The sequence below is a fragment of the Musca vetustissima genome, unplaced genomic scaffold (genome assembly GCF_032173495.1).
Source record: "Musca vetustissima isolate MV318-11 ecotype Yass unplaced genomic scaffold, APGP_CSIRO_Mvet_v1 utg56108, whole genome shotgun sequence".
In the NCBI taxonomy this organism is placed as follows: Eukaryota; Metazoa; Arthropoda; class Insecta; order Diptera; family Muscidae; genus Musca; species Musca vetustissima.
The window spans coordinates 74686-93336 of NW_026877815.1; the positions used below are offsets into that span (position 1 = coordinate 74686).

Consider the following 18651-nt stretch of genomic DNA (forward strand, 5'->3'; position numbering starts at 1 on the left):
GTACTAATATGCTGGTGCATGCTCCTGACCATTATCTGACCATCGGCATTGAATAGTTCGACTGGTAATCCATCGGCACTTGCTGCTTTATTGTTCTTCAGCCGATTAATTGCTACTCTGACCTTATCTTGGCTAGGTGGTATACAATATAACGTCATATATTATTGCTTCTGGAGTATTTTCTTCACCACCACTATTTGATACTAGAAGCTTTTCAAAATACTCATTCCAGATACTTAACACGGTACCTGTCACCAGGTTTCCATCTTCATCTCTACAGGAGGATGTGCCTGCACCAAAACCTTCGGTTTGGTGTTTTACTCGTTGGTAAAATTTCCGGACTTCGTTCTGACTCCTGTACATTTCTATTTACTCACGCTCACGTTTCTCGATTTGATTTCTCGTTGCTTGATGAGGAGAAATTCAGGTGGCCTTGTGTATATCGAGATTCTTGAATCTGGTGCTGCCAACTACGATGTTTTTTGCTGCCGCGAAGGTAATCAAACTCATGCTGTTGTCGGATGTTTCTTCGTGGAGGCTGAATTTTCCGACGGTGGGGCCAAAAATATTACCCCGTCTGATTTTTGCATTAAAATCGCCTAGCAGAATTTTAATGCCATGGCCAGGGCAGCGGTCATATGCAGTTTCTAGGCGCTCGTAAAAAATGCCTTTGGTCTGTTCATCTTTGTCTTCGGCCGGAGCATGGACGCAAATAAGAATGATGTATAAAAAAATCTTTTATATGGATTATAGCATTTCGCTCATCTACTGGAGTGAATTTGGAGACGAGATATTTTATTCTCCTATTAACCATAAATCCGCAGTCAAATTCATGTCTCGTTTCATGTCAGGTATGTATAATACAGTGCGCAATCATCTGATTTGCCCACGCCAGTCTCTTTCCATCACATTTCCTGTAAGGCAATAATATCGGCTTTGTACTTCTTGAATACATCCACCAAAGCAAAAACTGTGTCTGTTTTGTACAACGTGTGCATATTCCAAGTGCAGATTCGCAGATCGTGGTCCTTTATACGTTTTTGGGCGGTCGTCCACTTTAGGGGGTTTTGTTTTCTTTTTCTTTGATTTTTCATAGTAGGAGGGGTTTTTACTAGTGTGGGCAACTAACCCGACACCCCAAACCCATTTTTATAGTTCTTTTAAGGCTATCTAACATCAGCCAATTACTTCAATGGTCATAACTCTGTGTAAAATTTTTCATTATATATTTTTTTCATTTTGTTTTTATTTCTACAATTTTTGAACTATTACTACAACCTACAATTAAAAATTAACAATAATATTACAATATAAATTATTACAATTTTAAAAATAAGATAACACAATTATTTTTTTAATTTTACAAAACTTCTAAAATCTACTCTTATATTTAGTCAAGGTTATCGTACTCGTTGTGCTCTGATTGTCACCATTACTCATGTCGAACTTTAAAGATGGTGGGATATCACATTCACTTTTCACAGTTGGTGTTTCGGTTTGCTTCAGCTCGTCAAGTAAACTTTTGGCATTATAGCATAATACCAATTTACATTTAAGTCCTTCGAAAATGTGTACCACACTTGGTTTCAAATTGAAGAATATAAGCTTTTGACCACGTTTTTTGAAATCTTCGACCATCGAAGAAATCACCTTGGCTGCTGTATAATCGGCACCATAAATATATGTACAGTCTAAGACGACGGGCAGATGTGTTTTATTGCCCGATTTTAAAACCATATTGCGAACAAATTCCACTGAGGGGAAAATTAAGCAGCGATCGGGTGTTAATTTCAGGAATTTATAACCTTCCATTGTCTGAAAAGAAAGGGAAGAAAGGATATTATTTAGAAAATGTTTAAAAATATATATTTCAACATTTACTTCTATGGTCTCAAGTGATACTTTGGGTCTGGCCGAGTGATACAAAATAAATAGCATATTTACACCAATAGCAATCAAAATACCAATTTCCAAGGGTAAAACCAAACATGTAATAAAGGCCACCACACCGGGTATTAAATCAGAACCTGCAAAATCAAAACAGATTTAATCAAATTGACCTAAATTTTAAAAATATTATATAGAGATTTGCAGCAGATGGTTTGTGGGGTTATCACATTTATCTTTATGTAGTAGCTACTGTTTCCCCAAAAGATAATTTTGAATGACAAAAACAATTTGTCTTATCTACATAGTATGTATGCCCCCACGGAAGTGCTTATTCTATTTTAGTAGCCATATACTTACGTTTACTGCGCCACATTGGTTTTATAACATGATACTGCAATTGAAATATAACCGCCGATATAATAATAGCGCCCAACACCGTCAACGGAATAAAATAGAAATATTTCGTTAAATAGACCAGTGCAAACATCACAACGAGACCAATATATAAATTTGCCATTGGCGTTCGAACACCACTGGCATTGTTGACAGCCGAACGTGCAAGACCACCATTACCACGATATCCTTGGAAAAATGAATTGGCCACATTGGCAACACCAATGGCGAATAGTTCCTGGGTGGCATCAATAGGTTTGCCTTTGGCTGAAAAAAATAAATATATATTATTATTTTAAAATAACATAATTAATTTTTTTAGATATACATCTATAAAGATATTTACTTTTTCTGGAATTTATCATAAGGACCAAAGAATACATAAGATTTTTGATAAAAAAAGAGTGTCAGTCGGTGATGCCGACAGATATATACCCTCCGCCTATGTTTTGCGGGGGTCACTGAATAAAGCACAGGGTTTATAATTCGCATATATATGTATGTTTTTTTTTAACGAATAGTTAACCATCTTTGAATAATTAAGAATAAGAATAATTTTGTCCTATAGATCCCATCTAAGGATTTAATGCGAGTTAGGAAAAGAATTACGATTTGCTAAGTTTGAATCGAATCTGACATTCCATCACCTTTATATTGGGTCACAGATCTATTTCAAATATTGCGATCATACGGGCATGACTAAATCGACATTAAATTTTATTCTGATCATGAATATAAATCCTTTATGGAATCTCCACCTTATAAATATTCGCATTTTCAGAAATATATAATAGACCTCGTAGTGTTGATAACGCCATGAAATTTTAATCCTAGACCAACCTTTTAGTATAACTAGACAAACTGAAAGATGAGAGAATTTCTATAATCCCTATAAAAGCGAAGTTCTTCTACATCAGTTTTATTTGCACCCATGGTCCGGCGGAAGACAACGATGGACAGGCCAAATACATTTTTTTACGAGCGCCTAGAAACAGCATATGGCCGCTGACCTTGACATTAAAACTCTGCTAGGAAGGGAATATATTTTTGGTCGACAAATTCAGCCTCCATCAAGGAAAATCGGACAACGACATGTGGTTGATTGACTTCGCGGCAGCAAAACCAGATTCAAGCAGCACCAGATTCAAGCAACTCGATATACACAAGGCTACCTAGATTTCTCCTGATCAAGCAACGAGAAATCAAATTGATCCATCCAGTGTTTTAGACGTTCGATCGATACGAGGAGCGAATATCGATTCGGACCATTAGGTGCGATCTAATGTAACACCGAAACTCGAAGCCTACTCCGCTCAACTTACCCACTAGCTTGACGAAATCTCTCATTGCCCCGATAATAATATAGAAACACAATAGAAAAAAGTGTCCACTTCCTACAAACTGCAGCAAAAGCAACAGTTGGGTAACAAAGGCCACATTCAAGAAACACATGTTTCGATCAGGAGTGCCGTAATGCTACTGATGCGAAAAACGGAGCATATAGGACAACCCTGCAAACATTAGCAACACGTAATGCGACGGAGATTTATCGGGAGAAAGGAGAGAGGAGAAACCTATTTAAAAAAAAAGACAGTACAAGAAAAACGCAGGCGCGAGCAAATCGGGATGTACAGGAGTCAGAATGAAGTCCGGAAATTTTACGAACGAGTACAACACCAAACCGAAGGCTTATGTCCAGGCACAACCTCTTGTAGAGATGAAGATGGAAACCTGGTGACAGATACAGACAGCGTGTTGAGGATCATTTTGCAAAGCTTCTGATATAAAATAGTTACGGTGGAGAAGATACCCCAGAACCAATTAGTGTTGACGCTAAGACTTTAATCCACCTAGCCTAGATGAGGTCAGAATATCAATTAGTCGGCTGAAGAGGCAGGTGTTGATGGATTACCAGCCGAACTATTCAAGAGCGGTGATCGGATGCTGACCAGAAGCATGCACCAACTGAGTAGTACAATTTGGCTAGAGGAATACATACCCAATGATTGGAACTTCAGCATCCAGTGTCCCGTGCACAAAAAAGGAGACAAGATGATATGTGCCAAATATAGAGGAATAAGTCTACTTCCCATCGCATATGAAGTGCTATCAAGCGTGCTGTGTGAACGACTGAACCCAATGGCAGATTTTCACTCTACGCCAAATCCCACGCCACATTTGACCTATTCGTCGACTATAAAGCCGCATCGCGTTCGGCATTCCTGCAAAATAATACGGAAAGAACCTCTCGAGGATTCGGACAAGGTGACAGTCTATCGTGTGACCTTTTTAACATCCTGCTGGAAAAGGTCATACGAGATGCAAATATGTACAGAAATGACACTCTGTACACCAAACAATACAAGTTACTCGCCTACGCCGATGACATCGACATAATGGGTCGAACATTGCGGGCGGTAACAGACACGTTTGAACAAATTGAGAAGGAGTCTGCCAAAGTGGGTCTAGCAGTAAATGACGAGAAGATCAAGCTGATGGTATCAACGCGCATGACGTCTAGTAGACTCAGACCAACTGTTTAACTTGAAAACTACATCTTCGAGGTAGTGAAAGATTTTATATACCACGGTACTGCCATAAACAAAACTAATAACATCAACTTTGAAATCCGGAGGAGAATAGTGTTGGTCAACAGATGCTACTATGGTCTGAGTAAGCAATTCAAAAACAAGGGCACCTCTCACCAGACCAAACTCACACTCTGCAAGACGCTGATACTACCCGTACCAATATATGGATCTTAAGCATGGGTACTTGCGCAATCATACTAGGCAGCTTTTGTGGTGTTCGAGAGAAAAATTATCCGAAAGATCTATGGGCCGATCTGTATTGACGGTGAATATCGACGTCGAATGAACCATGAGTTGTACCATCTATTCTCAGGCATAGTCAGGCATCTCGATACGCCAAGCCTACGTTGTCTTGGTTATGTTGTGAGAATGGATGAGGATGCCCAGTCAGATTTACTGTTGTGCGACTAAAGTCACAACTTGCAACCTTTTTGATGTTGTGTGACACTGCAACTTTTTAAGGTTTGTGCGACTTTTTGTGCACTGGCCAAAGTGCAAAAGTCATATTAAAGCGAGCCAACTGATGGTTCACGCAGAAGGAAAAGGCCGCGAATTCGATGGCTGTGCACAATATCGACGCGCATGGAAATCAACTTTGATGATGCTCAGTCAATATTTAGTGGATCAAGCAAGCTTAGACTTTAGTGTAAAATATGACAAAATTATTGTTCTTTGGGATTTATTTTTACTCGGTAAGACATAATATCTGTTCCAGAAATTGAACAAATTTTAATCTTTTCGAAAGACCAATAATTCGGGGGTACAAATAGTATTCTGTTGTATTGATTGATATTTTATAAACGTATACATTTTATTTTACTTACCAAATGCCTTGCACACCGATATATTCTCCAGCATAGCGATCATGGGTACAATAATCAAACCATATCCCAAATTGCTGATCATTGTGAAGAAACTCTCTCCCTCAATGGGTGGAATACCCAATGTTTCATTACCCGGCATAGCTTCAATTGAAAATGGTGGTATCGCTGGTATGGGTAACCCCTCTGGTACATGTCCAGTTAAACGGAAATAATGTTTACCCTGTGATTCCAAATACATGCTGACGGCGGCACAGGTGATAACCAATGTTGCATTACGCATAACACCCATAAACCAAAACATGCGATTCAATAATCCCTGATACCATTTAAGTTCTCCCGATTCTTTTGGTCCCAGTTTTATGCGACCCACTGCACGTAGACTAATCAAAATGATGACACAGCAGCAACCCAAAATGGCATCGTTAACACGAATATTGTGAATATCGTTGATCATACTAATCCATCGCTGCAGGAATGATGCTCCTTCACTTTTAACACCAAGTATATTTTTAACTTGTGACGTTGAGACAATTAGGGCAACAGCACTGGTGAATCCTGCACTCACTGGACCAGAAACAAAATCCACCAAGAATCCCAATCGAAAGATTGACATACATATTTCCATTAGACCAGTTATGAAAGTGAGTAGAACTGCCCGTTGCCACACCCCCTTGGCTACTTGATATGTCAGTAGTGATGCAATAGCTGTTGATCCGACTGTACTATCTTTACACGTACCCAAAATGACGTAGACAAAACAACCCATAAACGAACCGTAGAGACCAAACTGAAAATAAGGAAAAAATAAATTTAGTTATTTAAACCTTTCTAAAGATTTTTACTACTCATAGAATGTTTGGTAAAAAATAAGATTTGTTGTTCCATCTTATTTTAAAAATCCTTCATTTCATATTTTAAAGTTTTTAGATACATTTTTAATCGTTGTTAAGTTTTAGCGGGCTGAACTTTCTATACCCTCCACAATAAGATGGACCTTGATCTTAACTTATATCGGTCGGGACGCTTATATGGAAGCTATGTCATTGAACAATGACAGCCAACAGGTTTTTGTTTGTCCTAAAAAACGAGGTACCAGCAAAGTCCATACATTTAGATTTATGGTGGGAAATGGATCGGACCATTATGAGGTAGGAGCTTTATGCGGGGTAGATGCTAAAACATATACCAGTATTTAAAGCTTTCTCAGAGAAGTTGTTTATTCCCCAACAACATGGAATACCAAATTACAAACACATCACTTGAAATATACGACTCGGGCTATTCATAAGCCTTCGTATATTTTATATGAGTGCTATGTCAAAACATGAACCTTTTAAAAAATGTGAATTAGGTTTTACCTTTCAGGAGCCTTGGAAATGTTGCTAAAACAGAAAAATATCGAAAATTGAATGTACCCTTTATTGGAGGCTATAACACAGTATGGACCGATATTGAAAATTGCCTGTAAATAAGTTTCTCACTCACCAAGAACCTTAAACGTCAAATGACAGTCACTTCGGTTGGAAATGCGTTTAGAATCATCGATACACATAAAATTGATCTGGACCTGTTGATATGATAATGGGCCTAACATCTTAAAAATACCGAAAATGAGTCGGGAACATTTATATGGGAGCCATGTCAGACTATAGATATCTATTAGTTTTATATGAACTATAGGACTTCATTTATGATTTGTTGCCATTTTAAAGGTAACTTCATAATGCTTCCCTCATAGAAGTCCTTCTCTCTATTTGCAAAAAACCCTAGTAGTCGATTTTCACTCCCTAGATACCAATTTGTTTAAACTTCACCACCTAGCTCCCGAAGTTTCTGGAGAGTCACTGTAGATGTGTGTGCCCTAGCGTTGTCCTGGTGGAACACGACACATCTCCTGTTGGCCAATTCTGGCCGTTTCTGGTAAATTGCTATCTTCAAACGGTCCAGTTGTTGACAGTAGAGATCAGAATTTAGCGTTTGACCATATGCACCAAATCCATATCAGAACCTTCCTGGCCCTTTAGTCGTGGTTTTACTACCGTTTGAGGTTCGAAAACTATCGTGGCCAAAAGGGCGGTGACCGAGCGTTTTCACACAGGGTTATCGTATATGATCCATTTTTCATCTCCAGTCACCATCCGTTTAAGAAATGGGTCTATCTGAATCCTTTTGGCCAAGGCTTCGCAGAAATATTGGTCCTAGACCCTCCGTAGTATACCGATCGTCATATCTCGACTACCTAAGTCGATCTAGAAATGAGTGTCCGCCCGACTGGCAATTATAATCAAATCCTCACGAAATTTTGATTGTAGGTTCGGGTAGGGCAATTAAGACCCCTATTGGATTTGGTAATGACTCGTTAATGGACCAAAAAAATATTTTTTCTGTTTTTTGGTTGCTCTAGAGGCCACAATCATTACCCGAACACCACGAAACTTTAATTCAAAAAGCGGATCCGACCAAAGATCCGGGCGCCCCCCCCTGCGTACGTCCCTGAATCTCAGAATATAGAACTATAGAAAGTAATATTTTCGTAGAAGTTGTGTGTTGGTGGCGAATGCTTTAAAACTTCCCAACCAAGCTCCCGAAGTTGTTCTAGTGGAACACAACACCTTTCCTGTTGGCCAATTCTTGCCGTTACTGGTCAATTGTAAAATGGTAAATGGTTTAAAAGAGTTTTTTTTCGATTTTTAGCTCCTGGGCGTGTTATGACTGCTAACATGCCGGTCAACTTCAATAATTTCTCCGATTTTATCGTCATTTTCGACGGCCGGCCTATCTGTGCGAGGTGCATCTTTAACATCAAAAATTCCTGAACGGAATTTACGGAAACAAAATTGCACATAATTGCCTGCTACATTATTGAATCCATAAACACCATTCACAATTTTAGCCCCTTGGCTTGAATTTTCGTCTTAAAAAAACTGTAAAATGAACCGAATTGTCTCTTTGTTCACTTCCATTTTTAACACCCTGTAACTCACAACTGAATACACAAACAAAAAAACAGAAACATAATTTGTTTACTGCGAAATGTCACCCTTCCAACGTGAATAAATCTGAAATTGTTTGATTGATACTTTATGAGAAACTAGCCGAACCCGTGGCGCTTCGCAGCCCCTGCTAAAGTGATTGAAGTAGGATAGTTCACGTAGAAAACTTTGTTATTTAGTTTAAAAGCTACTATTTGATGGTATTTGACCCTTCTTCCAAACTTACTGCAACATGGGTTTGAAAAGGTAGGTATTATAGTAGACCCATCTGTATCTGTATTCTCAGCTGTTTCCCATATGGTTGGCATGCCTCTCTCTGAATAATATAGCATAGATCCCTGCTGTTAATCCTAGTTAAGTTTGAATTTTGTATCTTTGTCTTATTGACTAAAATGGCTTTTAAAAGAATGCATTACCGAACCTAAATGGATTATTGGTCTTAGCTGTAGATGTATTAGTATTTTTAAGAAACCTAGATCAAAAAATTAGTTTTCATCTATACATTCGAAATAATAGTTTTAGCCATATCCATTTGGTCAGCAAAACTTAATTTCTAGAAATGGACACATTTTGTTTCCATGTCATCTAGGAATCATGTCATCTTTAAATCCACAATCCGCATTTCGATTTATAGATTTATCTCGTATATAGCTGATGCATACTTTTATTGAATTCATAGTCATTTTCTCCAATAATGGTAGAATTATTGAAATTCAAAAAAGTCTCAAAATTTAAATGTTTTTTTTTTCACAAACTGACAAAATGTAAAAATTATAATGTCAATTATTTTTTCATTTTACACAATTTTTGTTCCAATATGTGATGATAATAGAAAGATGAAAAACAGCATACGTTAGTGGAATTATTAAACTGATGGTTATTATCATTACTGATAATGTCATAATAGAACCAAAAATTATGAGTCGAAAGTTCTTGATTTGAAAATTTTTTATGGTAAATGGTTTAATTAAGAGTATAAAACACATTTTTATGAGCCGATTTTTTCAAGATATTCATATATGCATAGAAAATGAGGTATGGAAACTGTTGATGCTATCGAAATCCCGGAATTTTGGAAGTTTATCTTGCCTATGTTACTTCAATGCGATGGCATTTATGCGAAATTTTCTGTGCAGTCTATTCAAGGTATGTATGTAGATAGTTTTTTTAAGGCAAAGACAATCCAATTAATTGTAGAAATCAAAAATTTTAGAATTGTCCACAATTACATAAAGATATACAAAATTTCACAAAATATGGCAAAAAGCTACATTAAAGGTTGGATATAAAATGTGTGGAAACCATGTCTTTCAAAATATATTTTGCAACATTGGCTTGCGAATTTTTCTCAAAATTTTCTAAAAAAAACCTTTACTTCAAATGAATTGAAACTTCTTCAAATGTTCAGCCGTTTCTTCATAATTTTTAACACCCTGTAACTCACAACTGAATACAAAACAAAAAACAGAAACATAATTTGTTTAATTCACCTACCAACGTGAATAAATTGAAATTGTTTGATGCGTTAGTATACATTTTTGTTGCTCCATTTTTATATATATAGATCTACCAATACAGCCATCTGCCGAAAAAATAATGGATTTCTTTTTCCCCAACCTAATATATTTTTTGTTGTTCCTCGACAGGGTGTGATCTGTGAATAATTTTTAATTATTTTACCATCCACTATATAATCATTTATTTTTTCCGGGGTACAATTTTAAGACAGGAGTCACATTATATTCGAATATGTAAAATATCGGTTTATGTCTAGGACGTTACCGCCCGATATTAGACATTAAAAAAATATTACTTCTAGTTCTTCGTATGTAATATACAAATCCAATGTTTGTAATTTTGGCTACTCTTTCCAAAATAAATAATTTCATTTGATTTTCCACAAACATTTGCTATTGGTATTTTCCAAGTATTATGCGCAGTAGACAAATATTTTTGATATCACAATTCATTGGAAATTCTTTGTGGTTATTTTTTTATCTAAGTGCAGAATATATTCTAATTCTGCTTTTCTGGAACTAGAACTATTTATATTATATAAAATAAATTTTACATCAACCTTGTTTATCTTCTCACTGACACGTACTTGAAATACTTGTAACACTGAAGATGTTATTTTTATTATTTAGTTAATTTTTATGATGTCTAGATTTACACACTTCACTTCACTCCACTATCTAAATTTAAATATTTTTTTTTATCTAACAAGATCATGGGACTTGAAAGAAGGCATCAACACATTTGTGGGGTATTTACCTCCCACCAAATCTCAAGCTTTTTGCGTCACTGTAATAATTCACACGATAATTTACTACTAACCTGTGTGGGTAAGCCAGCAACGCTAGAATAGGCCAAACCCTGAGGTATTACAGTTAGACCAACCGTTATACCCGCGATCAAATCACCAATGGCATCTGCCACTGTATATTTCGGTAGCCATTGTAAGATCGGCAGACGTTTGTAAAGGATTTTCTTGCGAAATATTTTTCTCATACACGATTGTTCTTCTTCGGGATTTGTTAGTAATTGTTCCTGGCTGCGATATTGGGAAGTACGATGATCGGTAATTAGAACAAAATCCGTTGAACCGCGAAATTGTACATCATTTGGTGCTGTGGTTTCCGATTTTGTACGGAATTCCGGTTCCGTTTCTAACGAAGACATTTTACGAAAATGCAGTGGACACGCTCGATTTAAGGATTGTTTTAATTTGCAATATTTATTTATTTATTCTTTCGATTGGTATTGGACATTTGTTTAACCGTTTAATTTCGAAATCTGTCGCGTTATTGCACGTCCACACTTCGCCAACTTCACGCGATATCTGTTTGAATCGAATCTGCTGTTTATGACTTTTGCTGCAAACAAGATCTGATCTTCTCGTTGACAGACACACTTCTGTCGTATGCTGTTTACCAGACCCAGTCAGATACAATGCGACGGACGCGCGGTAGCAGCAGCGCGACACTATTCTTCGAGTGATAACTTCATTTTCGAATAGATAGATATGTAGATCTTTTGGATGGGGTGGCGGTGCAAAAAATAAGTGAACTTTGTTGACATGCTAACATTTTTGCGTATTTACTTAAGATAACTTTTTTTGTGTGTACATTCGGCGTACGTATGTAGACAGGTAGTATGTATGTAGATGCCCAGCACTTCAGATTGATATGTTATAAAATCATCATATATATATTTTGAATGTTTACAAATAAATCTATTCTGGCGCAGATGCCAAACATTGTTTGGTGTATTAATTATAGCCAGCCAGTTTACTGAGATTGTCAAATTGGGGTAAACTGAAATATTTCAATTATTTTGTTGTGTTCAAGACATGTGTTTGTCCGTTGTATTAGATATTTGGTTTCTATGACACTCCATTAGATCAGGTAATACTTGGGTACGTAGATTATAACACCAACAGTAGTTTTCCACAGTTTATGGAAAATTTTCAAAAATTTTCATGGAGGAAAATAAAATTTTTTTTGAGGAGTATTGTCTTGTTTCCACTAAATTTATTATTTCCAACTCATATCAATCCATGGGAATTTTCCTTAATTAGTTTAAAGCTACAGGATTTTCAATAAAATCAGTCATGAAAAACAATGCTTACAGAATCAAATCCTTTCCATAATATTTGTCATAAACAAACGGTAAATTGTCTCTCCTATGTCTCCAATAGCTTCACGAATTATATATTTCAGCTCTACAATCGATGTTGGGATGTTGGTGTAGACCTTTTGTTTCCCCAGTGGTTCCAAAGCAAAAGTGTTGCAACTTATTAAACATATAATCTTAGCGGTCAATTGTGATATCTGTAATTGTTTTAGTTATATTAGTTATCTCTCTATAACGTAATACATAATACATTCACCGTAACTTTCGATTCAGTCTCATTTTCGTAGTAGTAATGTCCAATGAACTTTTTAACCATTGCTTCTTATCAATAGATTTTGCCCAAGAGCCCAAGATATGACAATTTTACTTGTTGACATATATGTCGTGTTGGAAGTGGACCTAATCAGTCAAGATGAAATTTCGATTCCGGATAAATTTCATGATTTTATAGATCAATGGCACGAAGTTGTTGATGTTCGGCCGGCTTGAGTTATTGCGTTCAGTGAACTTTAAAATCGTTAAAACACAAGTTTTTTTTTATGCAAAAACCTTGGATTTTATTCAACAATATGGCTAGTGAGGGTATATACTTAGTTATAGTTCGAAAATGAGGAATATCAGTCCACTTCTTCCGGTACCTCCCCCACATATTGGTCAAAATGTTACTGAAAATTAATTTGCTATTGCCATGTGAACGGACTATCGGATATGAACCAAACTTTGCACAACCTATCATATTTACCAAGCCCAGATCTAGTCCGAAGATGAGATCCATTTATACAATTTGAACCAAAATTTACACAACCTATTGCTTTTACCAAACCTAGATCAAATCCGAAAATGGGATCCATTGGTACACTCCTTCTTGTACCTCCACACAAATGGTCCAAAATGTCCAATATTTATAAATCCAATATTAGGCAAATGGAATGTCCTTAGCCTATCAAACCTAGATCAAATCCGGATCTACCAAACCTAGATCAAGTCCGAAAATGGGACCCATCGATACACTCCTTCTTTGACCTTCAAATAAATCCAAAACTGTAATTTTATACAAGAAATTTCAGGAAAAAATTTGGGGTTATTCATCTATTTTACCCGAATTTCGCCGAAAAATTGACATATATAAAAATAATCACTTTTTGTGTATAAATATACACCTATCTTAAAATAAAACTATATTTTGAAATATATATTTTAAAATACGTCAAAATCGCGTAATTCTCAAAATCATTTGATGCGCATGCGGTTTTCAGGAAGTACTGAAGTTTATCTTCAAATCCAAGTATATTTTGCGAAATTTCATTTGACGGCCAAGATGTACTACATGTTGCATTGATATACCCAAAAACTCGTAAAACGCGAATAATTTCCGAAAACTCCATATGCCATTAATGCGCATCCGATTTGGGTGTGCACCATAAAAAAATACGTTGATCTATACCGATTTCAATGAAGTCCATTAAGAACCATGGATGACCCAGCTCACACTATTTTTGAGATAAATTGGGTACATCTTTCTTTCGGCTGATTTTCGAAAAAGATCAAAATCCGTATCAGGCCACGTATTGAGGCGGAAATGATCCGCAGATAATGCAATTAAATCCGCGATATTTTCAAAAACATTTTTTTGACAAATTTCGTGTTTTTGGAAGGCCAGTTCCCGCCGTTCTAGTAGATGGATTTTCACGAAGAAGATTTTATATCATCCGAAACGTAAAAACCTTACTGATTGGTACCCATATCATTCCGATGACAGATCTAAAAATTTGGCCCGAAAAATAGGTTTTTTAGAAATTTGAAATGTTCACCTTTGGATGAGTATTACTCTGAAGCTGTGCATACTACATACACAAAATATATATCAAATTACTCAGATTCGCGACTACAATAATCTTATAATCGATTTTTAGAAATTCCTGTTTGCGTATGAAAACTAGAAGTGAAATACAAAAAACACTCAAAATCAAGCTTCAAAATGTCAGCATCATTTAACGGTAGATGCAGTTAAAATTTTGAAAAATTATACATAAGGGGCGTAGTCCCCATTTTGTTGGCTTCTAGTTTTACTTTGACACAAAGACCGTGAAATGAGTGGCTTCATCACAAATCGATAGAGAACATAAAAAAGTGGTTCGCCTCATCCTGTTTTTATAATTTTTTGTACATTAAAGTAGATACAGCTTCCACCAAAATAAATTTTTGAGGTTAATATCATGAACAGTTTGCAACGACAGATCAATTACCCCAAAACTATTCACTTTTTATACCCTACACAACTATGTTGTCAGGGTATTACAGCAAGAGTTTGTAACACCGCGAAATATTGGTCCTAGACCCACCTTTAAGTATACCGACATATCTCGACTAGCTGAGTCGATCTATACATGTGTGTCCGTCCGTCTGTCCATTATAATTTGTAAACACGATACTGGCCAGAGTTATGGACCAATCATCAAGAAATTTTGCATGTAGGATGGGTTCGGCCCTATTGTTTATGGTAAAGATCGGTTAATATTTAGGGGATGAAATGAACCAAATACTGAATTTTTGTCGGTTTTTCTGGTCGCTCCAGAGGCCACAAATATTGCCCAAACATGCCCAAGAATAAGCATGCCTGTTTTGATAAAGATCGGTCAATATTTAGCGGGTCAAATGTACCCTGACTTTTGTGTGAAAAATGAAAAAATTGTATTGTATGGCGAAAATATTTACTCCTGAAGGACATAGAGCCGAGAAGTTGATAGTATATCCAAGAGGAGTGGTTGGCCCTTAAATTGGTACCAATTATATTGTCGTATGTACTCGGATGTGAGAGTTACACGTAAATATTTACAGGTGCTTACATATTCAGATATTATTAGTAAACCATTACCACACTAGAGGGCGGAAATATAGCGCTCATCGCTTTGAAATGTTCCATGAGGTTCCAGTTATGGCCAAGGACAACGCCTATAATTTTCGGTGATGATCAGATAATAATTTTGAAGAGAATATAGACTAGTAATTAGAAGGACTGTATTGAATATTAGTAATATTCGGAAAATATGTCAGTGTATATGTTATAGTTCCGTGGTAGTTGTGTAGGGTATCGTATGGTCGGCCCCGTCCTACTATACTGCTCCGCTCACTGGTTTTCATATACTTAAGTAATTCCCGAGTTATAAAGGGCGAACCTCCGCTTCAGCTATGTTAAAAAATGGCAATATTGCTCATATAACCTCATTAGTCATTAGGCTGACAGTATAAAAAATACATACAATAGCTAAAAATTAAGATATAACAGCCTATTGTCGACAGGAAAAAAACTGATGACACCATTATTTCCTTTTAGGGTTTTCGTATACACACCAAGCTCTTTCATCCCTCAACATTTACACATAATTAAAAAATTTCCAAAACCATGTACATATCCAAATCCTACATTCCTACTTTAATGTTAATTTAAAATTTCAGGATTCCAGCTCCAATTGTACCTCCAAATTAAATTTGTTTCATATAGAACTTTTCGTACACATCAAAAGCATCTCCCTTCTTCTCAACCTTAATTTGTATTCAAAATTTCAAGTTTTTTGCTCTATCCAGTCGTAGCATATGTACGAAATTTAGTACATTTTAGTACTTTTCGGATACTTACATTTCGAATGTCCTAAATACCCTTTGATATATCTATTCTACACTCTATCAGTGGCCCTCATTTGTGACACGAGTTTAGTACTTCTGGACCGCTCTTGTACGAATTTCCAAAAACCCAGCCTTATCTGTCGCCTTTGGACCAAAAGTGACACTCACCCAAAATTTCAAGATTCTAGCTTCAGCCGTTTCGTCTGGGCGTAGATGAATTGTTAAGTCAGTCAGTCAATCACTTTGCTCTTTTATAAGTAAAGATAGATTTTTTCTTATGTCAGAAAAATAATTTTTGAAACGATTTGCTATTCATGGTTAGCCATAAAGGGGCACAATATAATTTCATTTGTTAAATGTTACAATACCCTCTAAAATACTTCAAGATTTTGAAATACGCCAATGTGAGTACAAATAATGACAATTTCCCTTTCTTTCTAAAATACCTACAACATTTTGTTAGTATTGAAAATTACAATATTATTTATGTTATTGAAAAGTTTATTAACATCATTACCGACTTTACGTGAATGTAACTCCCATTAAATCAAGAATTGTTATCGATGTTCGAATTTCCAATGCTATTATTAACAATTTTTCTCTATATGGGTGTTGAATCTTGAAGAATATTGTATCAATGTTTTATTATTAATAAGACAACATTTAAGAAAAATTACAATTTTTTATGACTGGCATTTTTTTATGCGTTAAAATAATTTCACAAGATTACCCAAATTGATGAAACTAATTAAACTCCACACAAAAAATCATCATTCAATTCACAACATGAATATCTTGAAAATTTGTGATTCTGGTTAATTTATTTTTTAAAATAAGTTTGTTGACATAATTTATTCTAGCATTTGATTTTATTATTTCGATTTGCTGTTGTTATGACTTGGACGAGGGTGACAATGACATTAAATATATATATATATATATGTACATATATCTAAAAATAATGTACATATGTATATAAGTGTTATTGGATGATGCCACGACTCTTTCTTCAATTCACAAATCAATGGAATTTTCCATTACTTAGAGGAAAATTCCACATTGACTTTGGAAAATTTTTTGCTTTTTGGGGGGTGCGTTTCTTATCAGATTTTGCGAACACACCGGAATTTCGATTTGATGACGACAATTACTATTTTGTCATATAAATATAAATTCGTATGAGATAACATTGTATTTAACACCTACATACGTACAAACATATATTTAAATAAAAATAGTTATCCCATGAAAGAGATTTCTTTATTTGTCTAATATTTATTTGATGGGATTTGAGGGTAGCTAATGTATTAAGATTTGTGGATGTTGTTGTTGTTGCTGAAAATATATCGTAATATTTTCTTGGATAGGTTTAAGTGTATGTATGAGATTTGTTCAAAAATGAATGCGAATTTTCAATTTTTGGCAGGATATATGTATTTGAATTCCCCTAACTTATGCAGATAACCTCAATGATTTAGTCCGATACGACTCAGTTTTGACCCAGATGGTCTATATCGGCGTCTGGGTTATTGTTATTATACAGACACATTCGAATTTCTGAAATGCCGATTATTTGGAAATGTTATTATATATACATGTTATATAATGTTATGTAATGTAATGTTATTATATATTATACAGACACATTCGAATTTCTGAAATGCCGATTATTTGGAAATGTTCACCTTTGCACCATGATAATCCCCGGTATCGCTCCGTGAGTGAAATAAGGTCGAAATGAAATATCTAATGCCAACATAAATTTTATGCCGTGGTTCAAAATATTGAATTTTAATATATATACATATATATATACAAATATAAGTTTCTAATAACATATGGGTGAACTAAGAATTCATAACCTTCAAAATATTTTGCAGGGCAACATTTTGGATTTCTCTGCAATTTGCTAAGCTATAACAAAATAATTTCTAACAGATGTTTTTTTTTCAAATAATTAAAACATTATTTTGACTAAACGATGTCTCATAATTTGTTATTCGTTTAATGTTAATAAGCCCCAATTATTTTTTCATTGTACCAGTTTCGACAATTTGTTCACGTTTAATTTATTTACAAATCAAATAAGTTAATTAGAACAATTTGACAATTAATTTGTTTAATTGAGTATATATCAACAATTTGTATCTTGGTATAGGCAATAATATTTATATTGTATATGACACGACTGTTTTCAAAATTAAGCAAATGACAGTCACATTTCATTACAAATAAATACAGTGTTGCTCCAAAATATTTCATATAAATGGCCGAAATTTAATAAAAAGAGCAATGAGTCAGGAATGAGTTGTTTCAATTTTATTTTATTTTTTAAGGAAACTGAAATTGAGATTTTTAGGAATATAATGATACAAATGGTTACTATATATACAGGGTTTCAAAAGGAAAGGTAAATACACCACATAAAATATTTTGTTCTTTATAGGGTATAAAAAACCTAAACATTGATTATAGACCACATATTTCATGGGACCAAATCCGTTTTAAACAATTTGGAGTTGATTTACAAATGTACGTCCGTCCGTTCGAAAATGGGAAACATCGATCCACTCCAAATATTTTTACCAAAACCAAGGGTCAACATTCACCCTTATTACAGTTGGCGTTGTCGTGGTCCCTGTATCAGTATTATGAAAGTCGTTAAAATACACCAAATTTGTCTTTCAAGGTTCTAATTTG

At 35.2% G+C, this 18651-nt stretch overlaps 1 protein-coding gene across 1 annotated transcript; it reads right to left on the bottom strand.

The window, feature by feature from the left end:
- Positions 1–1371: 1371 nt before the first annotated feature.
- Positions 1372–11373, bottom strand: LOC133322477 (sodium-independent sulfate anion transporter-like). Its single transcript, XM_061531470.1, has 5 exons — positions 11029–11373; positions 5699–6485; positions 2248–2550; positions 1882–2027; positions 1372–1815 (listed from the first exon to the last, which is right to left on the bottom strand). Exons 1-5 carry the CDS (start codon positions 11371–11373, stop codon positions 1372–1374), a joined length of 2025 nt encoding a protein of 674 aa, XP_061387454.1.
- Positions 11374–18651: the final 7278 nt, after the last annotated feature.

What these genes read in the sequence shown, in the direction of transcription:
- LOC133322477 (XM_061531470.1), bottom strand. Translation starts at nt 11,373, where the DNA reads ATGTCTTCGTTAGAAACGGAACCGGAATTCCGTACAAAATCGGAAACC. An exon ending in TTGCTGGCTTACCCACACAG is followed by an intron (nt 6,486 to 11,028) that starts GTTAGTAGTAAA and finishes CCTTATTTTCAG; the next exon opens with TTTGGTCTCTACGGTTCGTT. An exon ending in ACCAATGTGGCGCAGTAAAC is followed by an intron (nt 2,028 to 2,247) that starts GTAAGTATATGG and finishes TTGATTTTGCAG; the next exon opens with GTTCTGATTTAATACCCGGT.